The 25,233-nt window shown below is 40.9% G+C and overlaps 1 protein-coding gene across 2 annotated transcripts; it reads right to left on the bottom strand.

Annotated features, from left to right (window-relative positions):
- Positions 1–746: 746 nt before the first annotated feature.
- TMEM273 (transmembrane protein 273) lies at positions 747–24,872 on the bottom strand. Of its 2 annotated transcripts, XM_082052312.1 has the most exons (7): positions 24,730–24,872; positions 18,873–18,923; positions 17,934–18,044; positions 15,890–15,914; positions 15,194–15,272; positions 4,308–4,334; positions 747–3,493 (listed from the first exon to the last, which is right to left on the bottom strand). In XM_082052312.1, the coding sequence occupies exons 1-7, from the start codon at positions 24,782–24,784 to the stop codon at positions 3,488–3,490; spliced, it is 354 nt and encodes a 117-aa protein (XP_081908438.1). In that variant the 5' UTR covers positions 24,785–24,872; the 3' UTR covers positions 747–3,487. The 2 variants fall into 2 exon arrangements, with proteins under 2 accessions (XP_081908438.1, XP_081908439.1); XM_082052313.1 differs by lacking the exon at positions 15,194–15,272.
- Positions 24,873–25,233: the final 361 nt, after the last annotated feature.

Genomic DNA, 25,233 nt, shown 5'->3' with positions numbered 1-25,233 from the left:
GCTGCATCCTTGATCAAGAATTAGTGGAGCTAACAGTGTCTTTTGTCTTTTAACTGAATGCCTCCAAAATGTTCATCTTTCATCTAATTTTTCTTCACTGATTATTTCTAAGACATGCTGTGCAGCTTGGCCCAAATTCAGGAGCTGCTGACGCTGCAAGTGGTGCTGGTAAATCTGGTTGTAGGAATGGGCAAATCCAGCAGCTCCTTGGGGTGGCAAAATGGTTGTGGCAGCCTGACTTGTCTGTGAAGAGCCAGGTTGGCTGCTGCAGTTGTGGGTGGGAGGGTTCAGCTTGATGGGGCACTGGTTGCTGCTGCCACAGCAGCCCTGTGCAGCAGTGGCAGGTGCTAAGTGTGCCCAGACCTCACAGTGCAGCAAAAGCACCAGCTCAGGGGGTCCTTTATCTCCAGCTCTCTGTCACAGTGCTGCCCATCTTTTTCCCATACCCAGGGAGCCAAAGTGCACACCAAAGGTGTTCAGAAGCTCGGAACCTGTTCTTCAGCCCAGTGCATTTGCCTGATCAAGATTACTAACTTTAATTCTCCAGGCTTTTCTCCTCTACTGCTTGTAACTTAGCATTTTTTTGTTTATTTTCATCTTTATTTCCCATTGTGTACCGAAATGATGTGAAAGAAACATTTGTTCACACAAATAAGGGAAAGTAATAGCTTCCCTCCCTGACCACATGCTCTCTTCTGTTCCAAGTCTTAATTAAAATGGTACTAAAGGAGGCAAATCAATTATGATACCTTACAAGATCATTTATTCACTTACACATGTACATACATACAATTACTTAAAATAATCACATTACTGCTTTAGTCTACCTGTTATCAAATGCTGCTAATGAACTGCAGTGTTACTGAACTGGGTAACAGGCACCTAGGAATCCAGGGAAATTATTCCAATATACCCATTTTCTCTGAACATAAAACTTACATTTCGTTGTTCAAATGTGCAGATAGATTACCATCCAGTTTCCTTTGCACATTTAGAAAATTACCTGCTTTGCTAAGATAATATTCACATATTCAAAGTATTTCTGTTTCAAGTAATACAGTAGCTTATTCTTCATAGGAACAAAATTCTGATATATATCTTCTCTTACGTTCTGACAGTGCATTGACTCTAAGTCCCTCACTCAGCATATCAGCTCTGCCGTTAATGTGTGGGGTTAATGGTAGCTCTTCAGAGTCTGAAAGCTGATTATTGGATGGGCGGTCCTGGCTTCCACTATTTTTTAAGTGTTATTACTTGGTAATATGCAGAATTTCAAGGTTGGACTCCAGTGTAACTTTCTTTTTTTTCCAAGTTTGATAACTTCTGCTATATTACAATAGTGAAGAACTGTAAAGAACTTCATTGATTATGATCTGCCATGTGGCATAACTAAGAGCAGACACTGGATTAAAAATTAACTTTAGGAATCCATGTTAAAAGTGAGATTAAACAATCCATATGTCTATAGGCATTGACCTGAGCTAAAAGTTTAGGCAGATCCAATCTATTTACACTTTGTGGTCCTTGGATCTGGCTAGTGGTTATATGTAAGTTGCAACAAAATAGTATAACATCCTGCTTGGAGTCATCCTTGTGATGCTATGACAGAATAGCTGTGCCTGTGAAATAGCATGATATTATTTAACGTTGGGTGTGCCATCTGCCTGAGTTTTGCAAGCTTTTGAGTTCTGCTGGGTTTCCTGAGACGAGCTGTAGGAACAGCAGAGGATGCCCAGCCTGGCATTGCTGTATCCAAGTCCTGACAGAGGTCCCACAGCTGACATTTGCTGCCGTGTCTTCACAAGCTGAAAGGAAAGCCTGGCTTCCAATACAAAAATGTTCCTGCTTTTCTTGCGCCTTGTGATGACTTCTGTTATAAGAAAGCATTCTTGAAAGAAGTGGATTTAAGCAAACAGAACAGAATCTATGACATTATTTTCTCAACTGAGACCAAAGCCACAGGCTCACAGTTTTGGTAAAAGCTGGGATGTGTTCACAGAATAACTTCCATTTAAACTATTTAAAATTATTTGAATGTTTCTAAATGTTCTGAGACAAAGCTGTATTATTTCTTGTTGTCACTCCCACTATAAGAAGCTTGTAATTGGAGCCAGGCAGAGCAATTTTGATGAAACCAAACTCAGCAGAATATGTCAGGCTAGAACAAGAATGAAGGGGCTGGGAGACTGAAATTGTTCCCAGATTCTGACTGAACTTAATGCATTCAGGCTATGAAGATGATGCCTAGAGCACCTTTCTTATGAAGAGAGACTGAGAGAGCTGGTTCTGTTCAGCCTGGAGAGGAAAAGCTAAAAGGGGATTTCATGAATGTTTATAAATATCTCAATGGTGAGTGTCAAGAGGATGGGACCAGACTCCTTTCAGTGGTGCCCAGCAATAGGGTGAGGGGCAATGGGCACAGACTGAAGCACAGGAGGTTCCATCTGAATATGAGGAGAACCTTCTTTACTCTGAGGGTGCCAGAGCACTGGAACAAGCTGCCCAGAGAGGTTGTAGAGTCTCCTTCTCTGGAGACATTCAAAACCCGTCTGGACACATTCCCGTGCAGTCTTCTCTAGGGGTACCTTCATTAGCAGGTGGGTTGGACTAGATGATCTCCAGAGATCCCTTCCAACCCCAAGCATTCTGTGATTGTTTTATACTAAAAAAAATAAGGATGGGTGAATTTTGGAAATGTCAGACTAACTTGTTTGTAGAATGTTGAAATGTTGATATGTTTTGTTTCAGATGTCCAGAAACTTTTTTTGAGTATATAAAGCTGTTTTCATTTCAATGTTCTGAAAACAACACATGGAAAACATTATTTCTAAAAGGACTTTTCGTTTTAATTGACCATAATTCATATAAAATGGCTGAAATTGGTATTAGCATCTACAGTTAATCGAAAGACATCCATCCTAAAGAAAAAAAAAAATACAAAACAAAACATAAAACAACTCTAGTGTGAATGAAATGTCTTATTATTAATACAAAACAGGTATTTCCTGAAGTACTTGAGAAGCTTTATTTCAGACTCAAATTAATGTTTTTTAAAGTTACTTCAGTTATTACTTACCTAACTTGAAATATGGGTGTGACCATAAATTCTGCTGCTGAAATGTATTGCTATCTTTTTGATTATCCTACATTTAACTGATTTTTGAAATCAACCACATACTTATCACAGACTAAACAGAATCTATTAATCAAGCAAGCTCATATATTTTATTTTCCTCATACATTTCCTTCATATGCATGCTGTTGGGGATTGCAGGTTTTTTGTGTGCAGGTGATTGAAGATAGCATGCATTATAAGCTCCTCCTGTAATCAATCAATCAGTTTCTCAGTTAAAGTACAAAGAAAAGAATTGGTATTGGTGAGATTCCTGCCTGTGCACAAAAGACTTCTATTGATCCTCAGACAGGTAACTGTTGATTGCAAAAGGATTATTGATCATCTGCACTTTGTTTTCCTTGTACATTGATGTCATCTCTGGAAAAAAAAAAAAAAAAATCACAGGTTAACAATAACTTTCTGGCTTTGCTTTTGCCTGAGATGATCCATAGCATCATTGTAAATGCTGAGCTGGGAGATATCCAGATAAAACTTACAGAAATTCTAGAAAATTATTAATAGAACTGCTAGAATTACATTCAATAAGTTCTTTCCACTTAACTTTTATTTTCCTAAATGTTTCTTCATGTCGTATCTGTTTTTCCTAAGCGAATTAATACAACAAATGTGTGATTCTGGCTGTTGTGTTGATTTCCATATGCCATCCTCGCTGGGCAGGAATCCACTAGCAGCAAGCAATGCATTTTAGGGCATCATCCTACTGTAAGAACTGCTGGCTATTTTGCAGACTCTGGATTATTGTCATTTGGGCTGCTTCCCAGTATTGCTTTGCCACATGAGTGGGGAGCATCTGAGCAGCTCCTGGATCCATATTGTGTCTGCATTATTACAAGAGTTTACTACTTGGAGTACCTGCTAATGTGGGGACAGCTGCATTGCAGCTGCATAAGGCAGACAGCCTCGCAGTGTGCCTCAGCCTTATGTTAGGGCATTCCAGGTATACAGCTGGGAAGCTGGAGAACAAGACAGTTAAATTACTTGCCTTAGCCCATGCAGAGTGTCTGGCAGATCTGGCCTGTCATTAGGAGCTCAGGGTAACCCCACAACTCTTATGCTATGCGACCATTCCCTTTACCTAGGTGGATGTGCCTTTACAACTTCTGTGTGTCTGCCCGGTACTGCCACCCCACTCCCCTGCTCCACCAGACTCCCTCCTTCTCCCAGAACACACCTGTTCTGGCTCGATCCCATGTTTGACCTGCAAAATATAGAGAGTGAGATATTAATTTTCACTTTCAGAGCAGTAATCAAAGATGAGCATTTAAATAAGTGACACATTAGAAGCTGGGGAAATGCGGGAACTTTTTTTCCTGTTTTCTTCACTGCTCTTAATCTTTCATTCAGTTTTACTCCATCTAGCGTCAGTACTTGGAAATAAGCTCTTGCCTTGCAGCCCTCAACTTGTTTATATTAGATCTCATAACTCCACTGGGAAATGGTATTCATCATAGTCCCTTTCCTTCAATACTACTTACACGTTTTCTGATGACTTTGCTAAAGAAAGAACTCACTGGAGATTTGGCTGGCAGGGACTTGCTTCGTGCAGTTTGCCTCAGTCTTTTTTCCTTCTCTGAGGGGAACTTTGTCACACATGTCTTTTAGAAAGATGTGCTTGAAATTTTCTGTTCATGTGAAATTCACTGCACTAACTGTTAGTGTCTTTAAGGAAGAGTTAAGATCTGGTTCTCATCTATGTAGTTTGAACTGGGTGTACAGTCCACAGGAAACCATATGGCAAGGGATACATAAGCTGCAATCAGAGGGATATTTTCCGCTCTGCTCCATTTCTTCCCTGATTTCCTTCTCTAGTTTGGGGCTGGATTGAGTCAGTAAATCTCTACAAGGTGGCAGTGCCTGCACTGTCCTGCAGCTCTTCCACAGCTAAGTTTCTATACTGCCTGCTTTGCCCAGTCCTCGGGGAGCTTCTGGGGCATTCAGAGAAGGTGTCTGCTGAAGTGCAAGAAGGGAAGTTCACCAGCACCTAGACAGCACCTGCCTGCCAGCCTGCTTGTCTGCAGGCTGATGACCACACTGGAGGTACCTGGGGGTTTTCTCAGCCCTCCTTTGCCTGCACTGGTCTGGCACTTTGCAGACACAAGGAATTTCTTTTAGTGACACAGCTCTGAGATTACCCAAGATGCCACTGTTATGCAGCAAGATTTGTCAGCTCATTTCAAAGAATTTGTGGCAGCTCTTTCCCAGAAAGGAGAAAACATAGTCAGGGGATCTGATATAGGATGCACTTATGAGCTTATCAAAATTTCTTCACACAAAATAACACAGATTTAAGTATGTGAACTAAATTACACAAATTTCTGCCTGTTTGGAACTGTAGTTATTAAAAACAACAATTGTGCCTTCTTCTGACTATGACAACAGATTAATGCAGAACAAGGCCAGTGCAAAGTCATTTGAGCTAACTGGGGTGAATCACTAATGGATTAGGTTGAGGGATGCTCACTTGATCCCTTCCCCTGCCTGTGTCAGAGAAAGTGTCACGAACTGCTGGGAGGGGCATTGCCTTTTCTTGCCACTCCTAAGTGATTGCCTGCCTGCAGCCTAATCCTAACTGGCTCAATTCTTTGCATACAAAAAGAGCAAAGAGACTGGTTGGGAAGCCAATGCTCTTCTCCATGTAGTCCAATGCAATTAGTAAGTCACCTAAAGAGAGTGGCTTTCTTGATTATGGTCTCAGGTGGTCTTCCCACTGCTGGCAATACCAGTTGCTGCACGAAAAGATGGTCCAGGCTTGCCCACTACCTCCGCTGGAATATTTCACTACTTTCTTTGTGATAGATGTCGTTGAACAGCCTGATCTCTCTGAAAATTATTTTTATGTTATACTGTACAGACATTTTGGCAGAGCCAGAGGTGGTGGAGATGTGTGATTGCCTGACCAGAAGAGTGGCTGTGCTGGGATGGAGGGGGAAGCAGAGCAGGACTGTCTCTGGAGATGGGACACTTTTTGGAGATGGTCCCCGTTTCCTCCAGGGAATCATGGAAGCTCATTCAAAGGAACCAGTTTACAAATGCTTTAAAAACAGCATTTCCACTTAAAGGAATAGTTATTATTTAGCACTTGTATCCAGCTCCCAGTCCCCTCTTCCACCTATCCCATGCCAGTGCAAGTATTTCAACACCTATGTAGTAAATCTGATTTTGGAATAGGCTGGGTGTTGTTTTTAAGGCACAAAAAATAACTTGATAGGATTTCAGCCATTGGTATTCTGTCTTTTTCCATTTACAAGTCCATATAAATTTTCCATTGAAGCTATGGGACTCTGTAGAGTGTCTTTAAGACAAATTTAAACCCATATGGAAAGCATCTAAACTCATAACCTTCTGTGAATCCATGAGAAATACTCCATGGATCCCCAACTATTTGTAGCCTACAAGGCAGGAATCAGCATCACTTTGTGTGATACTTATTTCTTTCAGCTTGTTATTTTCTCTCTGACACCAGGCTGTGAAGTAAACATGGAATATGGAGGTGGGTGGTTATAAGCAACAACCAGAAGAAAAATGAACTTAGCTTTGCTGATACCTACTAAAGGTCCTTCTAGGCAGAATTCTTGGAGAGTAAGAGATCAGGGAACTGAAATAAAATGATCTGGTAAACTATGTGCATGATCATCAAGAAGGATCTATAAATAATCTTATTTTCTGAGAAGTCACTGAAAATAGTCTCCTAGGACTCAATCTGAAATTAGTGATCCCTTTTTCATGTGCTTAGTGTGAACTTGTCCATAAATTCAATGGGATACAGGAAATTCTGTGAGCTGGAATATGTTGGAGCTCTGATTTGATGCTGTTCTTTTCTGGCTAAGACCTGTGGCACTCTGAGTCTCTTGCGTCAGGAGGTCTTGTTTTATTTTGTTTTGGTTTTGAGCCATCCTTTAGCTATGACAGCAGCTTTCATTCCTAGCTAATCCCATGTTGTCACCTCTCTGACAAGCTCTAGTCAACACAGGGCTACTCAGTCTGGATGGCAGGCGGGTGCTGCCTGGGAGCAGGAGGCTCTCTGCTCGGTGACATCTAATGCTTGAGTTACCCTGGGTTTCTGTTGACAGCAGTGATGAGGGTACTCTTCCAGAAGCATTTCTGATTTTTTTTTTTTAATCCAGACTCGCAGCAGCTCCACAGGAAGGTAGAGTTACCCATTTATTGCTGGAATCAGTGGGACCAGCAAGTTTGCCAGCAAAGACCATGACGGCTGTGGAAGGAATTGCCGCTGACAGGTGTCTGAATATTACCAGGAAAGTATTCTCCCGACTCAGCAGGTTTGGGACCGACTCTTACAATCAAATGATTTAGAGCTATTCAAGACTAGCCTCAAACAGTTGTGCAGAGGGGTAGGAAGGAGTAAGGATTCCTCCCTGTTTGGCAACTGTGAAAAGGTCAACCACAAATGCAGCCCCCAGATCTGAGGGGAGCACAGGCACCCTGGGCCAGATGCTCTCCCAGGGAATGTGGAGAGTGGGCAGGGAGGAGCAAAAAATAGCCAGAAGTGTGGCTCTGCCTGTCAGGCTGGAGGCTGGCATCAGTTAAGTATGCTGTATCCTGGAAAGGGGTTTAATGAATTAACCTCACCCTAACAGTCTGGGCTTATACATATGTGACTATATATATAAAACTCTGTGTGTATATGTGCCTGTATTTGAAGTATTCCCCTATTCAGGAATGGTGTTAAGAGGAACTGAGAATCTGAAAGTGCTTACAGAGTGTCTTAGTACTGCTTTTAAAAGCCTGGTGTCCCCAGCACAGTGTAAAGCTTAGTGTCCTTGGTTTTGAAGTGTATGATATAAAGATTAATTTCATTTTATGGAAAAGGTAACCTGAGCTGAAGTAACTTGTCCAAGGTTGTTCAGAAGAACAAGTTCAGCTAAATGGGGCAGTGACAGAACCAGGTAGAAGAGTCAGTTTATTGCTCTAGTCACTAGTGACCATTGCCTCAATACAGAATGGATATTTACATTTTGCTTCTGCAAATGTGTGTGTGCAAGGAGTCAAGACAGCCATTTCTGCTGAGATCATTTGCTCATTTTTTTTTAACATTTACACAAACACACATGGAATTGTTTAGGCCATCTCTACTCATACTTATGCTTATTTTTATTATAATGCATTATTACGGAGTTTGTGCACTTGAAAAAATATTATTCATTAAACTTAGTTCCCAGGATGCATACTGAGAAAACAAACCTAAGGCAGTGAATACAGCTTTCAATTAGCAAGCCACTAGTGCCTACCATGCTGAGCAAGAAATCAGGCCTGCTCTGGTATATTAGCAGGGCCAGACTCATCTCATGCAGGTGGTATCTGCTCCTTAGTGAAGTGCAAATGCACTTCTGCCTAAGAGGACTGTAGCCCTCCAAGTTGTCTTCCCATTCTCCTGATAGTTGTTCACTACAGATATTTGGCCATGGTGGCAGTGTGAAGGGAGGGTCTGCGGTCAAAGCACACCACAGAGGAATAATTTTTGATTGATTTTGCAAGGCTTATTTAGATCACAGAGGAGGCCAAGTGTCTTTCGCCGGCTCTGTTTTGCCTTATTTGTAAGCCTCTAATAACTTATGAAAACTTTATGTTGACCTGATGTTTGGATTGTTTGTGGAATGTATTAGATGGCAGAATGAAAGACCTTGTGAAGGGCTGCATGGAAAAAAGCGTGGCAGGTGAAAGAACAGCTCAGGATACAGCTGAGGGATGTTAAGGAAAAATGTTCGAGTCTTTGACCCCAGAAGTGTCAAAGATTCTGCTGACTCTACATGACTGATTTTCTTTAGATCCAAGAAGAGGATGCTGACCATCTATGGCAGGAATGTCATGGCTGCACACAAGGGCAAAACTGAGCTGAGTGGGGAAAGGGAGGTAACTGGTGGACTGAGGCAGTTTCACAGGGGTGGTTTTTGTGCGAATAAATGAAAGGATTGTTGTTCCAGGGAGGCCCATCCACGCTGCAGTGTGAGCCGCCGTCTGCCGAGTGGCTGTCTGGCAGCTCTGGTTGTTGACAGCTGCAGCTCTTGTTTTTTATATTTGCTGTTGAAAAGTATCTTGGAGGATTTGGTCTGTTCCAGGCACTGTTCTGCTAATGCAGAAACATGAGACACCTCAGGAAGGACTGCCCTGAGAGACCCATCCAGTGCCAAGAGTTTTGAATGGCTTCTGATAACTTTTCCATTTCATAAGTCACTGGGGTTTTTTCAGTTTAGTTTTGTTTGTTTGGGTTTTGTTTGTTTGTGGGTTTAGTTGGTTGGGTTGTGTTTGGTTTTGTTGTTGTTTTTGTTGGTTTGGTTTGTGTTTTTTGGGCTTGCTTGTTTTTTGGTTTTTTTTGTAAGGCTGGTGAGGTGAGTTTGCAGTCTGAGTTGCAGTTTGAGTGAATAGTAGGCAAAGTCATATACTGGGTGTTTCAAAACGATGGACCAAATTTGAAATCACTATATCTGTGAAACTGGGTCAATCTTTTTGAAACACCCTGTATTACATTTAAAGGAGAAGGCATTTTTTGAAAATAAGGATTCTTCATTGTTACATATCTGAAGGCCAGACTGAGAATAAACTGAGCAGCTGGGACTCTGTATGAAAGGCTAAGCAAATGGTTTTCAAACCATTCCATACCAACACTTGCTATTCTGGTGAGACTGGTAATATTGCAATGCATTCCTCAGAATATTGGTGACTCTGCTTAACAAATTCCTTTCCTATGCCTGCATTTCTTGCTTGCATCCCATGTGTTAGATGAATGAGAATGTTGAGAGACAGCTGGAAGCACCTGAGGGAACATGTTTAAGCAATAGGAAACTTGGAAAGTGGAGACTGTGACTCTTCAGGTAAAGATGGGATGCTATAGTGCCCATCGCCTAAGGGCACATGACAGACATGGATTTATACCTAGGAAAATGTGTAAGAGGCCCTGAAATAGTGACTCCAAGATGTAAGACCTGTGTCTGAATTAACTTAAAATGGTGAGAAATATACATTTTTTGCTTAAACTGAACATCTCCTCATAGTCTTAAGTTTGTCTTGTTGTTAATACCTTTTCTTCTTCATATCCATTTGCAGTTGACAAAGTTTGTTAGTGTTTTGTAGTGACAGATAATTCAGTGGTCACATATTCAATGTAATGAGTCACTGATTCAATCTCCCTCAGTGAAGATGTCAGAATAAATCTTATGTTAACTTCTTAATGGGAGTCTTAGCACGAGGGCTACAGCTTGAATGAAATGTGGTGAATGAACTAGCTTTATTCTCCAGACAGAGAAGTGAGACACCTTACTACTGGAAAACATGTCCTCTTAAAGTCAGATCATTGCAAGGAAAACCTCTGCCTCCAAGGCTGATGTATTTCCACAGGAGGGAATTACATCATTGAAAAGTAATTAAAATTCACAAATGTTGCTGTAGTATGGCTTAAAACAGCCTGTACCAGTCCCTGTTTCCTGCTCTCTTTGTATAAAAACGTCTTGTGGAGAAGACATCTTAGTCACTTTAATTAGGAACTGGATAAAGATAATTCCTTTGCAGTTTTATTTTTTTGCACCATGCTGTTTCAAGTATTTTTGCCATTGGACTTGCCTATAGTAAAGCAGCAGTATGTGTTTGCATCTTAAGCAGGTATGTTTTCAATGGATAGCAGAGTGGCTAAGACAGTATTGCTGCCCGGCTGCAGCCTGAATGTGTAGTGTTATGTGTGAATAGGTGATGCAGTGTCTGAGATGCTGTAATGCATTTTGATGCCCAGCATCCTGTACAAACTGTGCTCCAGATCTTGATCCTTTTTCCTTGTGCACCACTCTTCCAGTGACACAATCAGACAAGGCCAAGGTCTCTTTTCTTTCAATGTGTATTTACTTATGCATTTTGATTTGTAAATTTGGGGCCCATTTTCCAAGGGACTCGCATTTGTGGCTTTGTCAAGTACCCTAGCATCAAAACTACGTCTTTGGTGAAGTTTATTTGTGAGCTCAGAGTCAAGTGATTATACAGGTTGTCTCTCTTATTTGCAGCTGATAGTATCAGTGATATGACTCATACCTACTTGATTGGCTTCCTCTTTGGTAACTGATGCATTTTGCAATTCACAGTATTACAGACCAATTTGTACTATTTAGATCAGAAGAAAAATAAGAACTGTTCTCTCAAAATAAAGGAGGATTTCTTTGTCTCTGACTCTAAACCTATTCAAAGGATCTGAAATTGTTCGATCAGGTCCTCCTATGTTCAGTATTTCTGCCTGTTAGTGCAGCTGGCTACAGACCCAAATATGACAAAATGGTAGGAAAAAGGTACTTAAGTCAAATGTTTAGGCTGAAACAGTTCTGCTAGTTGGAAGAAACTGCAGCTCCACATTCAAACTTTCATATGATTGCTCAAACCTAGTCTATGCTGAGCCATCCATCTCTGATGTTTTTATTTTCTGAGTGGATGATTTCACCTCCTGTCTAATCCATGAAACTGTTTTAAGACAATGGGAAGACTGCAGGCTTATAAGATTCAATGACATTCCAAGCCCCTCTCCACTCACATAAGGAATGATGTAATTCTCAAGAGTACCTTGTGTTTTGCAGCCATAGTCTCGCAAAAGAAGGAGAAGTCATTCTCTTAGAAGTAGTGGAGTGGGAAAATACAAAAGAACACTTAGATGCTGCTTTGGATAGCAAAAGAAAATCACTGATAAGCTTGGCACGTGGTGTGTGCAACTCCCAAGTTCCTCCTCCACTAAACATCAGAATGACTTGTATTGCATTTAAAATCTGATGTCCTGCTGAGTGATCTACATGGAGGCCTCTAGAACCCCTGTGAATGACATGGGGAATTTTGGTGTTTTCTGTTGCCCAGGACATGTTGAGGCAACAGATTCCTTTTTGCTATTGCAACAGGTTTAAAATATATACCTTTGCCTTTTTAGTAAACATTCTCTGTCCATCCTTCTCCTTGTGTCCGTATGCCTCTTTGTCTCCTGTCAAAATAAATCTGTCTGCCATGCACTGTAGTTAACTCAAAATATTGCTAACATTAAATGTGCCCAGACATTTTTATTAATACATTAAACTTGCATGAAATTTTAGGCATTATAATTTACCAAGCTACACCAAGATGGCATTTGAAACTGACGTGAGCTATTAATTTAAAAATAGGACATTAAATAATTGTCAGATGACATCTGAATTCCTGGTTTTCTAGCTGACAGCAGCTTGCCTCGAGCCTTTTTCTCTTCTCAAGTGTTAGTAAATATCCCATTGAGTTTAAGGGCATCACATTGTGAACTGATTGTTTAAATCTTAGTGTTATATACCTGACTTAATAAAGTGGTAAATGCTGTTAATTATTTCACAATGAGCTGTCAGTTCCATGTGGATGCAGAAACACTTCTGGTTTAAGTGTTTGGGGAAGCACCAAAAGGGACACATCCGGATGCTTCCTGATTTTAGTGGAAACCCATTCTTCCAATGTGTGGGTTAGGTTCAGTAACAGCTGATCAGAGTTCTAGCACAAAAGAAGATACTCAGCATCGAGGCTGAGCAGCTCCATCAACTATGATGGCCCTGTGCTGGGTGACACCCACACAGTGTTTGTCCCAGCTAGGGAGAGAAATTATTGAGAGGCCTGAGATACTTGTGGGAATAATGATGTGAAGTCTAAAACAAAATTTGGCTGGAGGTGAATGCAGTGACTACTCTTATCAGTGGGATTAAGGGCTTTTTCCCTGAACAAACACTAATAATCATCACTGGTCAAGCAGAAACTGAAATTATCTGCAGAATATATGTTAGCTCTCTGTGATCCTAAAGGGGTGATATCTTGATTATCACTGAGATATTAAAGTTGCCTGAGGGATTCAAGATGGCTGTATAGTTGGCTGGAGTAAATCTAGAACCAGGTCATTTCATATAATGAACTTCACTTTATCAAAAAGTTTTCCAGGACTAGCCACTGACCTAAAAATGCCATGAATTAGAATCCCCAGGGAATTGAAGCAGGTAGTTATAATCAGTTTAGACCTAATTATCATGTGTCCCTGGTGACGTGAATAAATGGGAAACTATCCCTATAACCTGTGGGGAAAAATAAATCAGATTAAAATGAACATCCAAGTTAGATGAAGAATGTAGGAATCCAAAACATGGCATATAACTGTGTTCTCTGGGTCAATTTTGGTCCTACAACAAAGAGATACCAACATAGATAAGAGTCCTTTGGAAGGTTACCACATACTTCAGACATTACTCGTGCTACTAAAGTCCAGTTCCAACTTTTAAGATATTCCCATTAGGTACAAGTCAGTTTAACATGTCAGCACAAACTCTGCCATCTGGAAAGGCCCTGCCCTGAAGAAGGTTAAGAGAAAAGATGAAAAAGTACATTGCATCCTGTATGCTGTATTTCCATTTGCTTTCCTGTGAGTAGATTACTTGGGTTGCAGAATGATGGTGCAAACACAACAAAGCTAGTCCTGAATCAACCATCTGAGGTGTCAAAATATAGCTTTGTATATATAAAAAAAAAGCCTTATATATTTCCTTGCTAAAAATTGGTGCTATCTCAGGGATATCTGCATTTCACTAATCCTACTAAGGATTAGTTAATAGGGACATTTTAAAATGTTTGCTATGGATCTGATAGTATTTTTACTGCCAAAGATTTCCTCAAGACCACTAGAATGCTATACTGCTTCCTCAGATTAAAAATTGCATTATAGAATTCCCTAATGAGCCACCAAGGAGTAATACATAGATGCCCTGAAGTAAATGAGAACAAAGATTTGTTAGTAAATTACTCAGTGCCACAGTAGAACTGAAAAGTACAACTGATCAAGAAGCAATGGTGGATTTATAGTTGTTTTCTACTTAACCGAAAAAAGTAATCTTTAACATACCTAGTTTTGCCCCCAAATATTGTGGAATTCCAGCTTCTCTCACTGGTCAGTGTCTCTAAGGCAATGAGTTTGTGTATTATGTCATATTTCCAGCCTTAAGACCAGAATTTTGACATGAAATTGGGAACTTCACTCTACCTTTGATCAAATGCCTGTAGACTGGGACAAAGAATCATCAAAGGGGTCAATGTAAGGTCATCATTAAAGACGTTAAATTTTGCTGTCATGACAAAGTCATTCATTTCCCCTAGCAAGATCAGATGATGATATGATTGATATTCAAACTGTCTCTGAAGGAAAATATTGCACATAATAAACAGCAAGTGGGGTGGAGGGTTGAAAAGTCCAATGTGGAGCAGTTCATAGATCACGCCATCTGAATTTCATCCAGGCAGTAAATTCACTGCCTTCTGTGTCTCTTCTTGTCTTTAGCCCTCTCCTCTCTTTGTTCCCGTTTCTCTTGACTCTGGTCTCTGGCTTTTCTGTTTCACTTTAGCTCTTTTTCATACCCTTCCATTTCATTGCTCTGTCTATACTGTTCTTAACACACCAGAAAGTTTACCAGGTATTCCATGTTTGTTCTTCTGGCCATATAGTAGTCCTAATCTATTTTAGATTAATACACATAAATTGTGAGTGTATTGTAAGAGAATACCGCATTACTAGGAATGAAACATGTTATGACAGTGAGCTGTCTTAGGCTCTGGAAGTGTCTCCCTGGAAAAATAACAGATGTTCCACAGTTGGGGCCCTTCTCTGCTGGATAGGCAAAACATTGAAGTACTTGCTGCAAAGGGTGCCCTTCCTTTCATCTTCAACTGAGTGTTTACATATGCTGTGCTCTCTTTATAATGAACAACTGTGATGAGGACGTGCTTCTATCTGGCTCTCTGAGAGAGGCCAAAAGCCATTTCTTAGGTCATTGAGTACAGCTATTGCCTCCAGTTTATGAGAATTCTGACTAATTAATGTTTGGGGTTTTTTAGCCGCTTATAATATGTCTCAAAGGGGCACAAAATAGTGTCCACACTGTAGATTGTCCTGAGCCAACAGACAACTTGCAGTCCAGTGTCTCTGCTCCCACACATCTCCTGTCCTTGGAGGAGATGCAGAGTGGCAGTCTAGCACCACCTCTTCTGCCTGTGAACCTGTCAGGTGCTCAAAATCTAAAATGATCTTACTGTTTCTCGGTAAAGAGGAGGAGGGTGAAGGGCAGAAATGCGTCCCTTCCAGCAGGAATGATCACTGCATGTCTTTGACCTGTAAGAGCCTGGGGTGAAGGAAGTTCTCAGAACTGAGGTTCGGACACAGTAACTGGGAAACTTTTGATGAATCTATTTACCCTAGTTTACATACTTTTTTTTTTCTATTATCATTTGTTTTTTTAAATCTGAAGGGCTTGTGACTGTATGACAAGATTATAAAAGCTTTGTTTCAGAGAAGGTATGGAATAGTTCTAGCAATGTCAAAGAACATCCAACTTCAGCACTTTTGAAACAAGGCTTTTGGATTTCATCCCTTTAAAAATGCTCCTTTTAAAAAATGTGTTTGCTATTATAATATGTAGTACAAACTAAAATATTTTTTTTAAAAAAAGCTTAATCAATTGTTTGATAGATTTTCCTTTTAAAAAGAATCTCAGTCTGCTGGAATTTCTTTCCTATTTCAGAAATGTCAAAACTCTGTTACAAATAATTTCCTTTTCCCATGCAGATTCTCTAGATGTGCTGTGTATCATGGTCCTCTAGAAGTTTGTGTGTAACGTGATAGTATTCAAATCACAATTGTAGGGAAGCATCATGCATAGAGAGAGGAGTTAAACATTGCAGTTTGTGTATCACAACACCTCAGAAAACACAAGGGACAATGACTCTTACCTTCTATCCATTTTGCCATCTGACTCTAAAGAGAGAACAGGAAAACGTGGTTAGTTAGGGAACCAGGAACAGAGTGGTGATAGAGCTGTTTAGAAGTTGTGCAAATGCAATCAGGAGAATGTAATTACTGCTAGTAAAAATACAGCCATCCTTTCTGAGGCAAAACTCTGTGATAGTAGTAGTGTCATGTAACCTTTCTAAAGCCTTTCGTGGTTCTTTCATCTGGAATATATCCTGTCAGTTTTCTCCGAGCTGTATCTTTGCTGATATTTTGGCTCTTTTGAATTTGATTGCAGCACATTCGCAGAGCATCATGAGAAACAACTTTGAGGCTAGATGCCTGGTGAGAATGGAAGCAGTTTCCCTTTAGGAGTTCTGTGTAGTGCTACTAACAAAAGCGTCCAACCCTTTGTCTTTCAGGAAGTGGCATTACATTGTCATTTGTTTCCTTGTGGGGTAGGTGAAGAGTCTGCAAAATTACCCTTTAAAAGACTGGTGTTTACTGTCAATAGGATGGGATCAGGTCATGACTGATTGGTTGAGCTCACAGAACAGTAGTGGGCCCAGATTACTCAGTTTACTTCACTCCAAACGTAATGGTTAAGACCTCTCCTTTTACTAAGTAAGAGTCTGTGACCACTGTTGAAGCGATGTGTCATGATGCACTGCTGAATTAGTAGGGTTAGACCTGACGAATCAGCTCTCATTTGTTGCATGCAGGTTAATGCAGAGGTCTGGCCACAGAAACAAGCAGTTCCGGATACGATAGATGGACAAGCAGCTCCCAGTCCTGAGCTGTAGCAACATGACTAAGTCCTCTCATTTCATTTTCCTTATATAATCTCTGGCTTATTTTCAGGGTAGAAACTGGTCACATTTGTGAGAATTTCTTTGTTTTTAAAAGTGGACTGTGAGAGCTGGCACTCTGTAAGCAACCAGAACTGCATAGGTGCTTTTTAAAATTCAGCATGGAGATGCCATACAGAGCAATTATTTCAGTAAGGATCATTTCCTGACATATTTCATGAGATTGCCTCACTACTTCCATTTCTGCTGTGGTTTCCTTCCAAGCCAAATTTTCATGTGCTACTAAGAGTATAGACCTCTCTTGACAAGAAAAACTTAGGTTGCAAAGGATTGTCTTTGCAAAGTCCCAGGACCCTTTTTTGCAAAAAAATAACATCTTACACTGATGTTCCAGTCAAATTGTTAGTACTTTGCATTTCTTTATGTGCCTCTGTCTGTTATTATTGTATTTACTGTGCTTTTTTATTTCTAGCTCTTAACTGCAGTTAAGTGTTACTGTGGGCTGTTTTCTCATTCCACAGACAACAATTGTATTTCAGCAGTGGAAGAAATCATCACAATATTTTCTGTGCAGTGTTCTGTGGAGGACTTCGGGGTTCTGTCAGGCAGGAGAAGCTCTGTGCAGAGGATGGAGGGCCACAAACTAGCATTGCCTCTGGACAGGTCCATGGGGCAAATGCTACCTGTCACTAACGTCTGTCTACTGAACTTTTGCCTGTTTCAGATTAAAAACGTGCTTTCCTGTGGCATCCTGAAAACTAATCACAGTGGAAAAGTTATAGGGAGTTTTTATTATGTACTCTGATGGAAACTTCATATCTAGCAGTCAGACAGTTGCACTTAAAGAAGTAGTCCAGAATCAGTGAAATAAATAGTAATTTTGGCTAGGAAGTGTGAACGAACCTCCTGCCCATCCTGCAGATTCAATAGGCTATTTAACATACATTGAATAGGCAGAATTTTGTTTTAAAAATTAATTATTCAAAAGGATAGCCAGGCAGTAAGCTGAAGTAAATTCTGTTTCTCTTGTAAGGCTAAAGAGAGAGCTGGTTAGAGTGAAATGGGAATATACAGTTCTAGGGACTCCAACAGTTCCGACAATTTAAAAATAGTTCTTCAAAGGAAAACCAGAGCTGTCATATGTACACAATTGCTAACACTGAAGCTCAAATCTGCTGTATCAGAATTTAAGGAGATCTAGATCTCTGGATAAGAAATCAGGAGTATTTTTTCTTACCTCCAAAGACATTGTCAAGCATTTGTTTTCTGATCATGCAGATTATTACTGCTACAAAACTGATTGCTAGAAATGTTCCCAGAGTAACTCCAATAATAACATATGTGAGATCTGCAAAAATTTAAAACAAACCAGTGAGTGTACACCATTAAGTGGTAAACACAGCTCTGTGTTTCAAATGTGGTAACGCAAAGTTTCCAAAGTTAAAATACACCCCCCTTAAAAAAAAAAAAAAAAAAAAAAAAACAGTCTTCATATTTATTCTTCAGAAGGGCCTGATAATGCTGAGACAGAGCAGGTGAGAAGAGTCACATACTAGACTAACCCAACACCCCACACATGACGAAACCATGTGAACCCGTGGCTAAGGGGCTCAATGCCATTTTATGATAATGAGCAAGTTTAGCTTCTGTGTACAGGTCTCAGCTGAGTTCTAGAACTAAATCTCTAACTTTTCCTCCAAAGTGAAATTTCCCATACCCACTCCCTCACTATTCTGCATCCTGCCAAACTCTTATCCTGCTTCCCACAGCTGCACACACAGCTTCATCTCCACCCAGTCCCCAGCCTGCTGCCCTGCTTGACTAATCTGCCTGTAAGGCTTTGCTGGGAGAATGCAGGAGAATTTTAAAATGTAAACTGTGAACCAGATTGTGATTTGCATTACTATGTGTACATAAGGGTCTATCTTTGCCAGTCAGACAGGAGGGTATCTGTGTTCCAGGCTCTGTCCTCCCTGTGCTCATTGCATTTATTTAGAAGTAATTTAATAGTCCCAGTCACACGGCGGAACTCTTGTGTTAGGCAAAGTACAAACAAACAGACTATTATCTTCTACATGCCAAAAGTATGCACACTCTTTTAAGAACACTCATTTATGTTATATTTGCTTTGCCCCTAACTTCCAGTCTAGAAGCAAAAATCTCACCATGAACTCACCTATTTCCTCCTCTGGGTTTCCAGAAGCGTAGACCTTTGCTCTCCAAAAATCTGGAACGGAAATATTTTAGCCTCTTAGGACACCAGGGAGAATGTTCTATATTAAAGGAGAATGCTGTATCTGGCTGTTTCCAAGGGAATGGTTGATGCTGGTAAAGCATAAGAAAGGATTTGAGGCTTCCTGGAATAGTGAAGTATTATCAGTCAAGTTAAGGAGGACAGTCTAGGAATGGCCACTATGTGCCAGGCTTTGGACTGAATGGAAACTATGATTTTAAAACTTTAAGTTGTTTCCATTCTAGAGATTCCTCACTGCAAGCCTGTGAGCTGTAAGCAAGAGGAATTGCTATAAATCAATGAAAAAGTTGCAAATGCAGTAAAGATTATAAGACACACTAATAGGAGAGGATATGGCACACCTCAGCACCCTCTCCAGAAAACACACATCCCAATTCTGTCTGTAGTCTTCAAAATGTGACATAGATGGAAGAGAAGAGAGTCTTTGCCTTTTGCAGGAAAACATTACAGGCTGGAAGTCACTTTTTCAGAGACTCCCACAGCAAGTTCCCTGTTCATCAAAAGGACACCCTCCTGGCCCTTCCCTTTTCTATAAATACACTGAGCTCAGCTGCCTGATGCTCAGAGCATGCAGGTCCTCAGAATGTAGCGTCTTTTAAGAAAGCAATTAATTCCCACATACCTTCTGAAGGTAGTATATTCAAAATTTTCCAAACAACAACAAGAAATGTCAAGAAAAAGGAGAGAAGTCATCTTTAGTTTTAATGCTGCTTGCTTATTGTACAAAATCACTAAAAATATATGCTCAAATGCTGGGTTTTTTTTGGTGATGGACTTGCAAGGATATTTCCACTTTTCACATAGCCCCAGGTGACATAACTGATGTATAACCGCATGAGGTGTCTTGAGCATGAGAAGGTTTTAAAGGCAGGTATGGCTCCTGCATTTTAAAAAAAGCATGATATGAAATTTCTGCCTCCTGTACGTGCTTCAGGCAGAAGGTGAAGTCCTCTCTTTCAGCTACTATTCTTTGGCGATCAGCTGCCTGGGCGACAGTATCTATGAGACTTTGTGGGAACACAACTGTTTTGCACACATCATCGTCTTTTCACAGGCAGTGGGGGGTTATTGACTGAAGCTCAAGTAGAATTTTAAGGTCTTAAATGCACCCAGTCTTCCTACTGCTAAAGTGTCCAACATTATAAGTCCCATCTTACCTCTCCTGTCTCTCCTCCACTTCTTCTGGAGAAATAATTCTGTCTTGTCAAGGTTTTGGGGGCTGTGCTTTCATTTCTTGTCCAGTAAAATGAATGCTAGAATATTATTGCTTTTAAACTTCAGGCATAGTCCTTCCACTGCAAAACCAGTCATTTTGGTACCTTTACAGAAATCCATCTTCTGTCTGATTTTCAGATGGCTGCAACTCTCTCTTGAGCTGAGTGTGCACTCTGGGGTTTTCGTGGTTGTGTCAGAAAAATCTGATATATTGGGTAGCTCATAACAGATTTGTTTTTATTTCCTGGTCTCAACTGCACTTCTAATCCCATTTTTTCATAAATTATGAACGAAGCTTCAAAAATCTGGAGATGAACTTAAAAAAATCTTGAGTTTTAAAGGAAATGTATTTTGGGAGCTATAATTCTGATCTGAAAATCTTTTTTTGACAAACTTTCACAGAAACACAGAATCGACTGGGTTGGAAAAGACCTCAGAGATCATCGAGTCCAACCCTTGGTCCAACTCTAGTCTATTTACTAGATCATGGCACTAAGTGCCATGTCCAATCTCAGTTTAAAAACCTCCAGGGACGGCGAGTCCACCACCTCCCTGGGCAGCCATTCCAATGCCTGACCACCCTCTCTGTAAAGAATTTCTTTCTAATATCCAGCCTAAATTTCCCCTGGCAGAGTTTAAGCCCATGCCCCCTTGTCCTATTGCTAACTGCCTGGGAGAAGAGACCAATCCCCACCTGGCTATAACTTCCCTTCAGGTAGTTATAGAGAGTGATGAGGTCACCTCTAAGCCTCCTGTTCTCCAGACTAAACAACCCCAGCTCCCTCAGCCTCTCCCCATAGGTCTTATGTTCAAGTCCCTTCACCAGTCTTGTTGCTCTTCTCTGGACCCGCTCCAGCACTTCAATGTCTTTCCTGAACTGAGGGGCCCAGAACTGAACACAATACTCCAGGTGTGGCCTTCTTCATAATTAAAATGTCTGGAAACTTATTTTATAAAAGCAGAAATGTTTTCTCTTCAAAAACTCCATGACACTCAGAGGAGGGAGTTGGGATGTGTGTGCAATCCAATTGTAGATAAGAACACAAATCTGGCTATTCTAAATTACCAAAGTAAAAGTTGCAAATAAAAGGATTAAAAAAAAAATGTCTAAGATTACATAGTGGGTATAAAAAGCATAGCTCCTGATTTTCCAGATTAAAAACCAATCTCTTTGCTCTTGCCTGTGAATTTATTTCATTATAAATTAAAAAAACCCACCTTTCTTCCATCTCCTTAATTATTTTGTGCTCGTATGAAGAATGTTTTAAATTCAAACGTAATAAAAGTGATATTGTATTACTTTTATTATCCTGATGATCATAATACATAGACCCTAATGTATGCTTTCTAATGGAATTAAACCAGTGACAGAATATGTATTTTATGGCAGAAATAATATTTTACATGGAATATTTTATGTAGGTCAGTTTAATATATTGAGATTAAATTATTAGTTTCTTTTTAAAAAGGGAGGGAAATCTCTGAAAACCCACAGGACTAGAGAGAACATTTTCAATTCATACTTTCAACATGGTTTTAATTAAGGTTTAATATCATTTACTGGATGCTGCTTAAATACCGATTGCTTTTGAGGACTATGTTAGATAGCCAGCTTCTGTTTGTCTCTGTTTCTCCTCAGCTGGAAGGAAGTGAACTGACCACACATGTGTCACTGTTTGACCTAGATCCTGTCTTCAGTTCAGATCTTTTGGGGTTGTATACAAATCTCCTGATACAAAGGAGTGCGAAATGGCACCTCAAATTCTGCAGCACTCCAGTCCCAGTGCTGGCTTTCTCACCACTTCTTTCTCTATCCTGGGTTTAGACTAACTCCCATGTCTTGAACAAACCCTCTGGACTTGGAGAAAGAATGTTTGCTTTTGGGTGGAGCAGCCTTGCAAATGACTTTGATATTTATACTTGAGTGACTTATGAATAATTTTTCTAAGGGTCTTGAAGCAACTGATGGTGCTTTGTCACCTCTCCTGTGTGCCGGATTCAGGTGCAGCGCGCAGCTGTAACAGATGTGCCCCCCTGGCCTCAGCAGCAGTGGGAGGCTGGTGAGAGGCATGGGCTGTGCCTCCCTCCCACTGGTGGGGGAACGTTTTTGTGTGTGTGTTGTTGGCAGAGAGTCTGGAGATAAATTTGCAGACTAGACAGGTCTTGCATTAGAGGTGGGAGGTGATGGAGAAAGAGTAAGTGTGAATCTGCTGCAGCAGCCGGCCTGAAGAGCCGGGCTCAGCGGCTGAGGAAGCTTTTGGTTCTGGCTGCTTGTCACAGTCCTCTGCCAGTGTGGTTACCTCCCCCAAGGGACAGATACTGAGCAGCTGACAGACCTGCAAATCAATACGCCAGGCTGTGAGTGGGCTGGGAGCCCCAGTCTGTGATCTCGCTGTACCTCTGGGCAGGCTTAGCCCTTCTCAGACCTGCTGTGTACAGAGCTGGGCTGAGCAGAAAACAACTTCTGAGCCACACCGAGGGACGTCCTGTTCCACTGTGTCCTCTGCTACATAGCTGTGCTCACACAGTGCCTTGCCCGTAGGTCAGTGCGGTGAGGAAAGTGGTGCAGGATGCAATTTGGGCATAAGACCAGGGATCAGGAATAGCTCGCTTTCCCCATCTTATGAGATATTGTGAACAACTCGTGGCCATAACCTGCAGTGATAAACAGCAACATGTGCCTTTTCTTCCTCAGTGCACAACACTTGCCTCAGTCCCTTTCCTTCTCTTGCCTCCTGCTTCCATGTGACTTTCTTCTCCCTCCCACATCTCAGGTTTCCCCTTCTCATTGCAGCAGATAGTGGTTGGTCCTGTGGCAATGAAGTAGCCAGAGGTTAAGTGCCATTCACCTTTGGGGCAGCAAATGGGAAATGAAGCAAACATCTGGGAAACCCAGAGATAGGGTAGAAAAAAAGGAATGGCTCAAAGGGGGTGTCTGAGCAACTCTAGAGTCAAATAAAGAATGCCCATGACAACAAAGCATTTACAGGCAATGATTCTACTGGTAACTATTCCTGAAAGCCATTATTAAAAACAAAACAAACCAACCAACCAAACAAACAAAAAAAAAGAAACCCACGCAAAAATATTGTCTGGTATTAGTGTAACAAAGTTCCCAGTTACATATGAATTTAATAAGATAGGCACAATTGGCATCCAGACAAATGGGGTCATTCCTCAGACTTCAAATTAAAGTCAAAATCCTTCTTTGTAGTAATAAATGAGGACAGGAGTCACTTCTACTTGACAAGAGGAATTTTTTGAGCTCTAGTCCTATCCAGGCACCCCTTCTCCAAGGCCTATAGATTGGCCATCGCCTACACCTTTCCTTATGTCACTTGGAGGCAGGTTAATGCATTTTCCTTGTGTCTATCGTAAAGTCTTTTTTTGCTGTGGAACATGTCTTGCTGCTCTTGAGTCTGCATCTCTACATTATAAGCAAATGATACTGTATTAATGGGACTTGTGCCATTTAATTGCTGAGTAATAACTAGTCAGTAACTAGATAGCAGCCACTGCTGACTTCACATCTGTAAGAATGGCTGGTTACCCATGTTCTTCCTCTGGACTCTTGGAAGTCTCTACAGAAAGGTGCAGACGGCTTGAAGGGCCAACAAAAAAGGACAGCGAGAGTGACAAATTCTTATGCATACTCTGAGAGGAGCTACAAGAGGATATAGCACTGTTGTAGATGTATGGATAGCTTTCCTTGCAGAATCCAAGGCAGAAGCAGATATCCAGTAGATGCAAGCTGGAGCAGCAGTCTGCATGCCTCAGGTGGGGCCAGCTGCCCTTGTGAGATTCCCCAAGGGCAGATGATGATTTTCGATTAATTTCTGCATGAAGCAGGGTAGTGCAGGGATTGTTTGTCAGATAAAGATGAGGTTTTTGCCACCAGAGGGTGTCTGCCCCCTTACTGAACCTCTCGGAGACCACAGTAACCCACGTAAACTTCTGTCTTAGTAGCTGCTGCTAGCTCCATCCTCCCCATTAGTCCCAATGTTAATATGAACCCTGCTGACACTTCCTATCCATGAGCCCCACCTCTTCCTTGCACAAAGTGGAGGTAACTGTGAAGAAAGAGAGAAGTTGTGAGGATGAGAAAGCCCTGCTTTCGGCTGGGAGGAAATGTGAGAAGCAGCCTGAGTCAGGAGCATCAAAGGCATCCTGTGAGAGTCGCAGACATCAGAAGCAGCTTGCAGATAGTGTGCACACAGATCAACTTTTTCCTTATACTCCACTGAAGTTCTGTTTTCTATACAGTGCCAAACAGGACGCTCAGCAGTCTGCCATCACATCTGCAAAGATGCAGGTATTTAACTTCATGATATCTTCTGGATTGTGCACAGCTGACCCCTTAGCACTCAGTCTAGGAGGTGTTTGCTAGAAAACTCAGCAAAATACCCCACTGTCTCAGTGAATGTTCTTTTTACAAGGAACAAAGTTCTAAACAAAGTTTTAAACAGCGTACATACAATCAAACTGGGAAATAAATAACACCACTAAGCTCAGGAAAAAAGTAGCTCTCAGAAAAGATGGAAAAGAAATATGATAGATGACTTACGTAATACAAGAAGAAATGCCATTAGGACTGATATCCAGCTTGTTTGTAATGTCATTGTGAACTTCTGACACCAGTGTGGTTTCACCAAATTTCTTCTAATTTAGCCCTTCTGGAGTGTCTTTTATTTTTAAAAAGAGGAAAAAAAAAAAGCTAAAGCAGATCATGTGACTATGTTGGGAAACTACAGTCACATCCTGGGTAGTTACATATGCAAACAGAAGTTCCCTTTTTGGGGTTTAAGTTGAATACCTAAATAAACACCCTGCTTGAAAATGTTCTGTAGAGAAGGTGGACTGCCAACAGTTACAGCCTAGCATAGCTGTTTTGCTCTCTAAGGGACCTTTAAATGCCAACATTTATTTTTACATTTTCCTTTCATAATTAGCCTTTTCAGGAGCAGAGTGGAAGAAACTCACCATAGCTGAAAAACCATTGCAAGCCAGTTCCTGGAAAGGAACTCCTACCTAAGAAAAATGTCTTGACATAGTAGGAACTAGAAAGCAG

The sequence above is a fragment of the Streptopelia decaocto genome (assembly GCF_964273445.1).
Source record: "Streptopelia decaocto genome assembly, chromosome: 5".
In the NCBI taxonomy this organism is placed as follows: Eukaryota; Metazoa; Chordata; class Aves; order Columbiformes; family Columbidae; genus Streptopelia; species Streptopelia decaocto.
The sequence above is the reverse complement of the archived record's forward strand: the minus strand, read 5'-3'. Positions and strand labels throughout refer to the sequence as shown.

Excerpts from the sequence above, each read along its gene's own strand:
- TMEM273 (XM_082052312.1), bottom strand. The coding sequence starts at position 24,784 with ATGACATTACAAACAAGCTGGATATCAGTCCTAATGGCATTTCTTCTT. Across the intron at positions 15,273-15,889 it reads GATGGCAAAATGGATAGAAG|GTCAAAGACATGCAGTGATC; the intron begins GTAAGAGTCATT and ends AGGCTCTTACAG. Across the intron at positions 4,335-15,193 it reads CTCCTCTTTACCGAGAAACA|GTCAAACATGGGATCGAGCC; the intron begins GTAAGATCATTT and ends TATATTTTGCAG.